Raw genomic sequence first — 12,776 nt, 5'->3', positions numbered from 1 at the left:
GAGCAGCTGAAGTTGGCCAATCTTGTGAACCAATCCTTCTACATTTAGTGAACTACGGGTATGTGTGAACCATCTGTGTGTCTTGGTGGTATTTTCTGTCAGCTGTGTCCTGTTTGGACGGAGAAAGGTGTTTGCTGGAACAGGCAGACCTGCAAAGTCAGTTCCAGGTTGTGTCAGCTTTTGAGTTGTACAGCCATGCCCTTGTGCCCAGTTGTCTCTGATGCTATTTCTAGACTTCATCATCTTCTGGGCAGCTTTGTGCAATCGTGCATGGCTTTGTCCAGAGGGAAGGGATGGCAGGTGGCCATGGGGAGAGCAGTCCAGAGCCCACCCCCACGATTACCTTTGCAGCAAGGCCAGGACCTGCAGTTGTTTTGGGTTTGCCGTGGGGTGCAGGAGGAGGCGGATGAACAACAGCTTTGGTAAACAGAATGTCCAACCCAAGGCTTGTGTACTTGATTCCAGCCTTGCTGAGAAAGGGCCCAGCGTATCCCTGACAGGAACTGATCCTTCCACTGAAGTTTGAACAGGGCCTGGTTTGGCTCTTTAGCTGTGCCAGGGGCAATGGGATATTAAGGAAGGGTGTGCATCTGCCCCTGCTGCCTCCACCCCCCTTGCTGGACATGGCATGGGGGCCCTGGAGCAACTTGGGCAGGCAGAGGCCTTCCAGAGAGCAGCAGGGCAGGGAGCTCTGTGGAACTTCCTAAATGCCAGTGAGCCTGAGATGATGGATGTGTGGGAGCTGGAGAGCACCGAGCATCCCCAGAGCTCAGCAGCATCGGGGCTCAAAGGCTGCTGGGGAACTGTACGAGGGAAGGGAAGCAGCAGCAGAAAGGAGGGGCTTGAGAAAAGCAGGTTTGGACATCCTGCAGAATGGCTTTGTGGGGGCTTGGCTGGAGATCAGCACTGGCTGTTAGGTGCTTTAGGGACAGGGATCCAAGCCCATTCCCATACGATCCAAAAGGCCAGTGGAAGCAGTGGCACCACAGAACATCTTGGTGCCAAACATGTGGATGCCAGCTGGCAATCCAGCCTTATTTCCAGAGAAGTGAGCACAGGGATAGAAGTGGCAAATGTGGGACATGGTCTCTCATTCACCACTTCCCTTTCCATTCCCTGTCCTAGACCAAGCTGCTCCATCAGTTTGACATTTCTGCCAGGTCCCAGCTAAGAGCAAGACTAAATGTCTTCAGGCATGAATGGGGGCAAGGCTGGATGCTTGATCTGAGGAGTACTGTGTTCTACTCTTTGCAGGCTTCCTTGCTCTTTTCCAGCGGTGGGGATATGAAGAAGGGGTCATTGGGACCACCTTTGATCCCCCCAATACGCAAGGCAGTGAGTCCCCCTGTGAGCAGTGTGGCAGCGTCTGTCCCAAGCTCTCTGCAGCTGGATTTCCAGGAGTCCCAGGAGACGAGGTAAGCCAAGGTGTCTGCTGCTCCAGTGTGCTGTTCCTCTCGCTCTTTCAGTCTTGTGAGGTTATTTTCCACAGTCATCTCTCCCAAACCTCCGTGTATTCCCCATTTTGCCCATCTGTGGTGATCCAGCGCAATGGCAAACCCAACACCATATGCCCTAAGAGCAGAGGTGGTTGTGGGGAAGAGGAGGCAGGGCTTAAGAGCACCTCAGAACAGGTCCTCTGCTGGAGGAGAGGACTTGGCTGCTGATTCCCTCTATGATGTTTGTGGTGTCATTTGGGAACTGTATTGCATGGATCTGGATACTGCAGTTCTTTGAATACTGTGATCCTTGACTGTCAACTTCTGCAGCCACGAGAATATGGCAGGGCAAATATTGGCTACTGAGGAGGTGTCTGCAAATTCAGGTGCTGCTTCTGTAAATGTCAGGCGTGACTTCTCTGTGCCTGGGCCTCCACCGTGAAACCAGAGCCCAGATAAAACTCGGGGTACAGATGTATAATCTGATCGATGTCTATGGGCTTAAGATCAAAGAGGGCAAGGTGCTAGAGAAGAGTTATAGGACTGTACCTGATGCAAAGATATTGGCTTGGATATATGTGAGAAAATGTAGCTGTCAAGCTTATCCTAGTGACAAGGATAAGGAAGGAGTCACAGAAGTTGCAATTGAAAAGCATCCGTAGGGCTTTTAAAGTGCAATCTGAATATCCTTACCTAGCAGCTGAGTTGGAAAAGGCCTTTTTGTCCTTGAAAGAGCAAGCAGGTGTACTGTCATTCTCAGGAGAGAGCAGTGCTATGACCCCATGTAGCCCGAGACTGTCACCAGTGTAAGGCATGAGCAGGCAAAGTCAAGCTTTGTCAGGAGAACACAAGTAGCTGCCCTCCATACAGACTTGTGTCTCAGCTCAGCAGCTCTTGCTGCTTCACAGAGGCTGTAGGAGCCACTTGGCTCCAAAAGGAGAGAACTGGGCAGGTCTGATGCAAGTTGAAGAATGACTGCTGTGTTTCAGCCGGAGCTTGGCAAGCTCTGTGGGACTCCAGCAACTGAAAGCTTAAGGACAATTCATCAGCTTTGCAATTGGGTTTGCAGTTGGGTTGGTTTGCAGTTTTGCAGTTGGGTTTATGTGTTGCATTTCCTCCTTCATCAGGGGGACCATGCTAAGAAGGTTTGCCTCCTTTGTTGCTACACACATTCCATGCCCTTCTCTTTCTACCTGCTCATATGTTCTTTTGTCCTCCATTTTCTCAAGGCCAAGATCCAGCAGCAGAAGCAAAGAGAAGAACTCTGAACATGCAAGTAGGTACAGGGCATGTCTGTCCCTAAAATGACCATTGGAATGCTGACCCAGGGGTGGCATTGGGACATTTGGGTTGAAAACCATCCTGGTTTAAATTTCTTCAAATTCCTTTCAATTCCTTGATGGGCTCAGTGGACTCTCCCAGAGCCTGGTCACTGGGAGTGTGCTCCGGTGGTGCAGCGAAAATTACTCCAGGAGCTGCACTGGTACCTTGGGGCTTGGGAAATGTGCCACAAGAAAAGAAAACATTCCTCTCCATCCTGCACATGCCTTTCATCTCCCTGCACCCTTTCTAAGGTCATAATTAGTAGAGAAAAAAAGACATTTAGCATGAAAGGAGAAATGTTCCCACTCCTTCCTCCTGCCTTTGAAGGAGGACACCTTCCCTTGGGGCAGTTTCTGTGCTGAAGCCTTTGCGATCTGAAGGAGATTCATGGACATTGCCTGGTTTTGCATGGGGAGAAATAGGGAAACCTCCTTAGACAGAAAGGCTTTGTTAATGTTCCAATTAAGGGGAAGGAGACTTCCAAATGGATGCAGCCTATGCAGGACCAGAGTTTGTCATCCTCTGACAGCACAAGCCTAAAGCCACCTATGGCAGGTTCACAATGGCAAATCTCTTCCCCGACTCTCTCTGCCCGTGTCAGTAGTGCAGGCTGAGGCTGGGGGAGGAGATGGCTTCTGCCCTGTCCCCCCTCCCTGCCTTGCCTGAGCCCTGACAAGAAGAGTTGTGCCAGACAAAATGCGGTGTCTGGTGCATGTGTGTCAGCCCCTGCTTTCAAGTTCAAAGCCTCAATGACAGTGGTGTTGTTCCTTTGCCATCTCTGGGCGTGGAATGATAGGAGAGGTGAGATTTGAAGGAACAATTTTGCTGATGCAGAAAAAGGGATCAGATCCACTGGTCCCTTGCCTCAGGGTTAGTTCTGCCAAATCCTTGGCAAGGCCCCTTTGGAATGACTCCGTAATTGCTGATATGCAGCTGGAATGCTGAATGCAGCTAGGGAGAAGTATTGCTGAGTATGTAAGGTGGCATTTCTGGATTAATTCTGCACTAGAAATGAGCTATCTCTTTTAATATTGACCTGACCGTTCTACAGGGGGAAAAAAATCCAGATTTAAGACAGGTCTTCTTTTTATGACCTGCCCTATGCCACTTCCATTGAGAAAATTTTAAATTGTCAGGAACTGCCATGATCAGAAACATTCTGAGGCTGGTCATGTTTGTGTTGGGTTCCAGTTTCTTTGCAGAAAAGAAAGCAAGCAATAAATGCCTGGAACAATGAATTAGAGCAAAAGTGGGATGTTTGGATGAGCCGTTTGTTCCCTACAGATACAGGCTACTTGAGTATTGGGGACATCTCATGGGGAGTGCAAAGCTTCTGCAGCTTCTAACACGTGGTGCCATTGTTTGTGTCCCAGCACTGCCTTTGTTGTAAAGAGAAATAAAAACCACCAACAAAACCCAACGCAGAACTAAGGGGGAGTTAAAGAAACAAAGGCCTTGAAAACTTGCTTGGGAAAGCAATTATTTCCTAGGTGGAATTGTCAAATTCTAGAGACCCCTGTGGGTTGCCAACTGTTTGGAAGGAAAGGGATCCCAAAGTAGTGGATGAGCTATGAGCAGCACAGAAGCAAAGTAGTGGAATGTCTCTCTCCTGTCCTGCCAGCTCCATAGAGTTCAGAGCAATTATAGTGATGCTAGTCTCGTGAAAAATAAAAGTGATCTTCTCAATATTTTAATATCCCCTTGAATGCCTCACCCATAATTGTAAAGGTGGGAGTTCAACTAACTCACTTCTTCCCTTGTACCTGATCTACAGCTTCTTCTGGAGACAAAACCTCAAGGAAGAAGTGGATGGAGACCATGCCTAAGGAGGGCCCTGTGTGGCCTCCCCACCCTGGTGCCCTCCCGCCCCTGCCTGGCTGCAAGGATGCTGTGCAGACCCCCAGGCTTGGCAGTGCAGGTCTCCGCTCGCAGCCTGCTCAGGGGGCCTTGGCCCAGGAGCCCCGGCAGGGGCAGCTGAGCAGCGCTGCCCCCGGGGTCACTGCCAGGGAGGACACGGTGAAGGCTGAGCATGGCTCAGCCTCACAAAGAGGTAAGGCGGGAGCTGGGCCGCTCTCTGGCGGGAGGAAGGCTCTTGTGCCAGCCTAGAGAGCCTGGGCACATTGCCAGGGAACAGTTCTGCCCTGCAAGTGCCCCCTGCAATGAGCTGTGCAGCTCCCAGTGCCCCGTGTAGCTGTAGGGCTGCTCAGCTGTGGGGCCGGGAGAGGAGCAGGAGGGTGCGTGTGCAGCTGAGCCATTCCTGGAAAGCACAGGGCTCTGGGCTCCCTGCTGTCCCAGGGCAGCCCAGAGGCCAGGCTGTTCCTGTGCTGGCTCTCTGGAAGTGGGTCAGGGTGTCTCCCTGGTCTGCCTCAAGTGGCTGCTGGCAGGAGCGTGTTTCCCTGTGCAGCTCTTTAGAAGTTTCCAGGGACTCTCTCCAGCGAAATAGTGTAGCTTCAGATGCTTTATGTTGGCATTGTGGCCTCTGTTATATTTTGTGTCTCCATTTTGCAGGACTGACTGGCTACACTCTTGCCAAGAAGTTTACCGTGGCATCTCCCTCCATGCTCCTTCCCTCCAAGCCATTGCCTCCCATCCAGAAGAGCTCTCCTTCTTCTAACACCAACAAAATATGTAGCGGAGAGCAGGAGAATGGGAAAACTATCACTGGCAATGGTGATGACAGAAGAAAACAGCAGGAGCTGAGTTCAGAGGGAACAGGACATACGGTAAGGACCAACCTAAGTCCTGTCTGGTGGATTTCCAGTTTATGTGCTGTAGGCAGAGCTCTGAGAGCTTTTGCTGTGGTGTGAGCCCAGGGAAGCAGCTGAGCAAAGAGAGAGCTCAGCAGGACACTGCACTTCAGGCTGTCTTTGCAGTGGGTGTGTAGTGCAGGCGTCATGTCCTCAGCGTGTATCAGTAGCAGGGGAGGTCTTTGCATGGTTTTGGGGCTCTCTTGTGGCTCCTGCTCTGTCTTATGGCTGAGAAAACACCAACAGGCAGTCAGAGCAGCTGAAGTTGGCCAATCTTGTGAACCAATCCTTCTACATTTAGTGAACTACGGGTATGTGTGAACCATCTCTGTGTCTTGGTGGTATTTTCTGTCAGCTGTGTCCTGTTTGGACGGAGAAAGGTGTTTGCTGGAACAGGCAGACCTGCAAAGTCAGTTCCAGGTTGTGTCAGCTTTTGAGTTGTACAGCCATGCCCTTGTGCCCAGTTGTCTCTGATGCTATTTCTAGACTTCATCATCTTCTGGGCAGCTTTGTGCAATCGTGCATAGCTTTGTCCAGAGGGAAGGGATGGCAGGTGGCCATGGGGAGAGCAGTCCAGAGCCCACCCCCACGATTGCCTTTGCAGCAGGGCCAGGACCTGCAGTTGTTTTGGGTTTGCCGTGGGGTGCAGGAGGAGGCGGATGAACAACAGCTTTGGTAAACAGAATGTCCAACCCAAGGCTTGTGTACTTGATTCCAGCCTTGCTGAGAAAGGGCCCAGCGTATCCCTGACAGGAACTGATCCTTCCGCTGAAGTTTGAACAGGGCCTGGTTTGGCTCTTTAGCTGTGCCAGGGGCAATGGGATATTAAGGAAGGGTGTGCATCTGCCCCTGCTGCCTCCACCCCCCTTGCTGGACATGGCATGGGGGCCCTGGAGCAACTTGGGCAGGCAGAGGCCTTCCAGAGAGCAGCAGGGCAGGGAGCTCTGTGGAACTTCCTAAATGCCAGTGAGCCTGAGATGATGGATGTGTGGGAGCTGGAGAGCACCGAGCATCCCCAGAGCTCAGCAGCATCGGGGCTCAAAGGCTGCTGGGGAACTGTACGAGGGAAGGGAAGCAGCAGCAGAAAGGAGGGGCTTGAGAAAAGCAGGTTTGGACATCCTGCAGAATGGCTTTGTGGGGGCTTGGCTGGAGATCAGCACTGGCTGTTAGGTGCTTTAGGGACAGGGATCCAAGCCCATTCCCATACGATCCAAAAGGCCAGTGGAAGCAGTGGCACCACAGAACATCTTGGTGCCAAACATGTGGATGCCAGCTGGCAATCCAGCCTTATTTCCAGAGAAGTGAGCACAGGGATAGAAGTGGCAAATGTGGGACATGGTCTCTCACTCACCACTTCCCTTTCCATTCCCTGTCCTAGACCAAGCTGCTCCATCAGTTTGACATTTCTGCCAGGTCCCAGCTAACAGCATAGCTAAATGTCTTCAGGCATGAATGGGGGCAAGGCTGGATGCTTGATCTGAGGAGTACTGTGTTCTACTCTTTGCAGGCTTCCTTGCTGTTTTCCAGTGGTGGGGATATGAAGAAGGGGTCATTGGGACCACCTTTGATCCCCCCAATACGCAAGGTAGTGAGTCCCCCTGTGAGCAGTGCGGCAGCGTCTGTCCCAAGCTCTCTGCAGCTGGATTTCCAGGAGTCCCCGGAGATGAGGTAAGCCAAGGTGTCTGCTGCTCCAGTGTGCTGTTCCTCTCGCTCTTTCAGTCTTGTGAGGTTATTTTCCACAGTCATCTCTCCCATGTATTTAGGCAAACCTCCGTGTATTCCCCATTTTGCCCATCTGTGGTGATCCAGCGCAATGGCAAACCCAACACCATATGCCCTAAGAGCAGAGGTGGTTGTGGGGAAGAGGAGGCAGGGCTTAAGAGCTCCTCAGAACAGGTCCTCTGCTGGACTTGGCTGCTGATTCCCTCTATGATGTTTGTGGTGTCATTTGGGAACTGTATTGCATGGATCTGGATACTGCAGTTCTTTGAATACTGTGATCCTTGACTGTCAACTTCTGCAGCCATGAGAATATGTCAGGGCAAATATTGGCTACTGAGGAGGTGTCTGCAAATTCAGGTGCTGCTTCTGTAAATGTCAGGTGTGACTTCTCTGTGCCTGGGCCTCCACCGTGAAACCAGAGCCCAGATAAAACTTGGGGTACAGATGTATAATCTGATCGATGTCTAGTATTTCGATCTGGGCTTAAGATCAAAGAGGGCAAGGTGCTAGAGAAGAGTTATAGGACTGTACCTGATGCAAAGATATTAGCTTGGATATAGGTGTGAGAAAATGTAGCTGTCAAGCTTATCCTAGTGACAAGGATAAGGAAGGAGTCACAGAAGATGCAATTGAAAAGCATCCGTAGGGCTTTTAAAGTGCAATCTGAATATCCTTACCTAGCAGCTGAGTTGGAAAAGGCCTTTTTGTCCTTGAAAGAGCAAGCAGGTGTACTGTCATTCTCAGGAGAGAGCAGTGCTATGACCCCATGTAGCCCGAGACTGTCACCAGTGTAAGGCATGAGCAGGCAAAGTCAAGCTTTGTCAGGAGAACAAAAGTAGCTGCCCTCCATACAGACTTGTGTCTCAGCTCAGCAGCTCTTGCTGCTTCACAGAGGCTGTAGGAGCCACTTGGCTCCAAAAGGAGAGAACTGGGCAGGTCTGATGCAAGTTGAAGAATGACTGCTGTGTTTCAGCCGGAGCTTGGCAAGCTCTGTGGGACTCCAGCAACTGAAAGCTTAAGGACAATTCATCAGCTTTGCAATTGGGTTTGCAGTTGGGTTGGTTTGCAGTTTTGCAGTTGGGTTTATGTGTTGCATTTCCTCCTTCATCAGGGGGACCATGCTAAGAAGGTTTGCCTCCTTTGTTGCTACACACATTCCATGCCCTTCTCTTTCTACCTGCTCATATGTTCTTTTGTCCTCCATTTTCTCAAGGCCAAGATCCAGCAGCAGAAGCAAAGAGAAGAACTCTGAACATGCAAGTAGGTACAGGGCATGTCTGTCCCTAAAATGACCATTGGAATGCTGATCCAGGGGTGGCATTAGGACATTTGGGTTGAAAACCATCCTGGTTTAAATTTCTTCGAATCCCTTTCAATTCCTTGATGGGCTCAGTGGACTCTCCCAGAGCCTGGTCACTGGGAGTGTGCTCCGGTGGTGCAGCGAAAATTACTCCAGGAGCTGCACTGGTACCTTGGGGCTCGGGAAATGTGCCACAAGAAAAGAAAACATTCCTCTCCATCCTGCACATGCCTTTCGTCTCCCTGCACCCTTTCTAAGGTCATAATTAGTAGAGAAAAAAAGACATTTAGCATGAAAGGAGAAATGTTCCCACTCCTTCCTCCTGCCTTTGAAGGAGGACACCTTCCCTTGGGGCAGTTTCTGTGCTGAAGCCTTTGCGATCTGAAGGAGATTCATGGACATTGCCTGGTTTTGCATGGGGAGAAATAGGGAAACCTCCTTAGACAGAAAGGCCTTGTTAATGTTCCAATTAAGGGGAAGGAGACTTCCAAATGGATGCAGCCTATGCAGGATCAGAGTTTGTCATCCTCTGACAGCACAGGCCTAAAGCCACCTATGGCAGGTTCACGATGGCAAATCTCTTCCCCGACTCTCTCTGCCCGTGTCAGTAGTGCAGGCTGAGGCTGGGGGAGGAGATGGCTTCTGCCCTGTCCCCCCTCCCTGCCTTGCCTGAGCCCTGACAAGAAGAGTTGTGCCAGACAAAATGCGGTGTCTGGTGCATGTGTGTCAGCCCCTGCTTTCAAGTTCAAAGCCTCAATGACAGTGTTGTTGCTCCTTTGCCATCTCTGGGCGTGGAATGATAGGAGAGGTGAGATTTGAAGGAACAATTTTGCTGATGCAGAAAAAGGGATCAGATCCACTGGTCCCTTGCCTCAGGGTTAGTTCTGCCAAATCCTTGGCAAGGCCCCTTTGGAATTACTCCGTAATTGCTGATATGCAGCTGGAATGCTGAATGCATCTGGGGAGAAGTATTGCTGAGTATGTAAGGTGGCATTTTAGCTGGATTAATTCTGCACTAGAAATGAGCTATCTCATTAAAGCTTACCTGTTACGCTTTTATAATTGTGCTGACCATTCTACAGGTGAAAAAAATCCTGATTTAAGACAGTTATTCCTTTTTACTGCCCTGCTGCCACATGATTTTATCATCGGTGGAGGCCTGTACAGAATGATTAGTTCTCTGAGTTTTAAAAGCTCCGTTGGAGAGCATTTCAGATTAACCTGCCCCTGCCATTTCCATTAAGAAAATTTTGAATTGTCAGGATTAGCGAAGATCAGAAATGTTTTGAGGCAGGTCATGTTTATGTTGGGTTTGGGTGTCTCTACAGGGGAGAAAGCAGGGAATAAACCCCTGGAGCAACAAAGCAGAGAAAAGCTGGAACGTTTGCATGAACAATGTGCTCCCTACAGATATGGGCTGCTTGAATACTGGGGACATCTAATTTTGATTGCAAATCTTCTTTTGCTTCTAACACATGGTGCCATTGTTTGTGTCCCAGCACTGCCTTTGTTGTAAAGAGAAATAAAAACCACCAACAAAACCCAGCCGAGAACTGAGGGGGAGTTACAGAAACAAAGGCCTTGAAAACTGGCTTTGGAAAGCAATTACTTCCTAGGTGGAATTGTCAAATTCTAGAGACCCCCCTGTGGGTTGCCAACTGTTTGGAAGGAAAGGGATCCCTTCCAAGTAGTGGATGAGCCATGAGCAGCACAGAAGCAAAGTAGTGGAATGTCTCTCTCCTGTCCTGCCAGCTCCATAGAGTTCAGAGCAATTATAGTGATGCTAGCCTCATGAAAAATAAAAACAAAGCGATCTTCTCAATATTAAAACACCCCTCGAGTGCCTCACCCATTAGTTGTGGTGATTGTAAAGGTGGGAGTTCAACTAACTCACTTCTTCCCTTGTACCTGATCTACAGCTTCTTCTGAGTCTACAACAAAAGCCCAGAGGAAGAAAAAAAATTCATGGTGTGTGATAGGACCTGGGATGCCTCTGTTCCCAAGGGACCTGGCTGAACTTTTCAGCTTGGTGCCAACTGACGTGCGGAAGCCCGGCCTTGGCAGTGCAGGTCTCCGCTCGCAGCCTGCTCAGGGGGCCTTGGCCCAGGAGCCCCGGCAGGGGCAGCTGAGCAGCGCTGCCCCCGGGGTCACTGCCAGGGAGGACACGGTGAAGGCTGAGCATGGCTCAGCCTCACAAAGAGGTAAGGCGGGAGCTGGGCCGCTCTCTGGCGGGAGGAAGGCTCTTGTGCCAGCCTAGAGAGCCTGGGCACATTGCCAGGGAACAGTTCTGCCCTGCATGTGCCCCCTGCAATGAGCTGTGCAGCTCCCAGTGCCCCGTGTAGCTGTAGGGCTGCTCAGCTGTGGGGCCGGGAGAGGAGCAGGAGGGTGCGTGTGCAGCTGAGCCATTCCTGGAAAGCACAGGGCTCTGGGCTCCCTGCTGTCCCAGGGCAGCCCAGAGGCCAGGCTGTTCCTGTGCTGGCTCTCTGGAAGTGGGTCAGGGTGTCTCCCTGGTCTGCCTCAAGTGGCTGCTGGCAGGAGCATGTTTCCCTGTGCAGCTCTTTAGAAGTTACCTGGGAATCTCTCCAATGAAATAGTGTAGCTTCAGATACTTTATGTTGGCATTGTGGCCTCTGTTACATTTTGTGTCTCCACTTTGCACTTGGGACTGACTGCACTGCTCCCAAGGAGGTTACCCTGGAGTCAGTAGTTTTTCCCTGTTAACTTCCCAGATGCTCTTACCTTCCGAGGCCTTGCCCCCAATCCAGAATAGCCCTCCTTCCTCAAAGCCCATATCTAACTCTTTTTTATTATTAAGCTGACCATTTTGCAGGGCAAAAAATCCTGATTTAAGACATTGGTTTTTTGCTACTTTGCTGCCACGGGATTTTATCCTCTGTGAAGCCATGTAAAGAGTGACTCATCCTCTGAGTTTTAAGGGCTCTGTTGGGGAGTATTTCAGAACGAGTTACATTGTTCCACTTCCATTAGGAAAATCAGCCTTTAGTCAGACTGGCCTGAAAGTGGCCCAATCTCACACAGTTTAGAATTAAAATCCTCGGGGAAAGCAAATGATCCCGTTTCAAGAACACAATTCACGTTTGGCTAACAGTCCTGCAATCCTAAGCTTTTCTTTTCATGTCCTCTAAAATATTGCAACAAAGAGAAGAAAATATTGATCTAAATGCTTACAGGTATTAGAACCCAGGAGTTCTTTTAGGACCCAGGAAGAAGATGTGTACTAAAATCAGCATGAATTAGGGCAGATAAGAATCTCTGTCAGGAGCAAGCTCCGTCTCTGCCCTTCTCTATCAAACACAGCGGCTCTCCAGCACCCAGGGATGAGGCCTTCATCATGCAGGAGGTTTCACTCTGCTGGCCAACAGAGCAATGCCATGTCTGCTGCCAGTGCACTGTGGCAGTAGCCCATCCATTGGGAGAGGTTCTAGGCATATGTACCTTGCTGCTCTCAGACACAATCTCTGGGCCTTATCAGAGCTCAGCAGTCTGGAAGCTGTCTTGCCTGTTGCCCAGCGTGGCGCTGTTGGGGGCTTGAAGTGTGCCAGAGATTTACAGGAACCTTTGCTTCCATTAACAGGCCTCCCACTGAGCCAGGCCAAGGAGACGGATCACCCCACCGGTGCTGGCCTTACGAATGCCGAAGCCCTGAAGGATGGCTTTCAAAAGGTGAGGGATAAGGACAGGGATGAGCAGACTTCCTTTCCAGTGACTGTTTAGTGTTTGGCCCAAAATGTCCCTGAAAATCATAATCTTCCACTCTTGGGGGATGGGGATTCTCTTGGGAATATATTTGACAGCTCCAGAGCAATTGCTTGGCTATTTCCAGTGGTGGCAAGGTCACTGGTTTGGAGATGGTGCTAAGGTCATGCCAGAAGCATTCTTTATGTGCAAAGGCCCTTGTAGAGAAGTTCTGAATGGCAGAGCAAGCTACACCTCAGTGAATGTGGGCAAAGTGCATCCTCGGAAGCACAGAAGCAAGGATTCTAATGCTGAGTGTAAGCAAGGCTGCAAAATAAAATGGGAGAGTTTGATTTTTCCTGGTTACCTTTCTTGCTGTATCTCACAGCCCTCTCATTCTCAATTTTTCTGCACATTAACATCAATGTTTCTGCAACTTGTTTTCACGTGACTCCTCTTTTTGACCTCACGATCTCCGAGAGCAGCTGAGTCCTTCAGAAGCCAGAAGTGAGAAACGGCTGCAATTCCTGGCCATGAGTGTTAAGCAACAGC

The 12,776-nt window shown here is 50.2% G+C and overlaps 1 protein-coding gene across 1 annotated transcript in view; it reads left to right on the top strand.

Annotated features, from left to right (window-relative positions):
* Window positions 1–1,284: 1,284 nt before the first annotated feature.
* The window catches only part of LOC138106994 (TOG array regulator of axonemal microtubules protein 2-like), a 30,278-nt gene continuing 18,786 nt past the window's right edge, over window positions 1,285–12,776 (top strand). Inside the window, exons 1-4 of the mRNA XM_069008324.1 lie at window positions 1,285–1,415; window positions 2,666–2,712; window positions 10,448–10,729; window positions 12,124–12,212. Coding sequence (XP_068864425.1) covers window positions 1,285–1,415; window positions 2,666–2,712; window positions 10,448–10,729; window positions 12,124–12,212 — 549 coding nt within the window. The remainder of the gene's footprint in view (window positions 1,416–2,665; window positions 2,713–10,447; window positions 10,730–12,123; window positions 12,213–12,776) is intronic.

Source organism: Aphelocoma coerulescens, chromosome 3 (genome assembly GCF_041296385.1).
Source record: "Aphelocoma coerulescens isolate FSJ_1873_10779 chromosome 3, UR_Acoe_1.0, whole genome shotgun sequence".
NCBI lineage: Eukaryota > Metazoa > Chordata > Aves > Passeriformes > Corvidae > Aphelocoma > Aphelocoma coerulescens.
The sequence above is the reverse complement of the archived record's forward strand: the minus strand, read 5'-3'. Positions and strand labels throughout refer to the sequence as shown.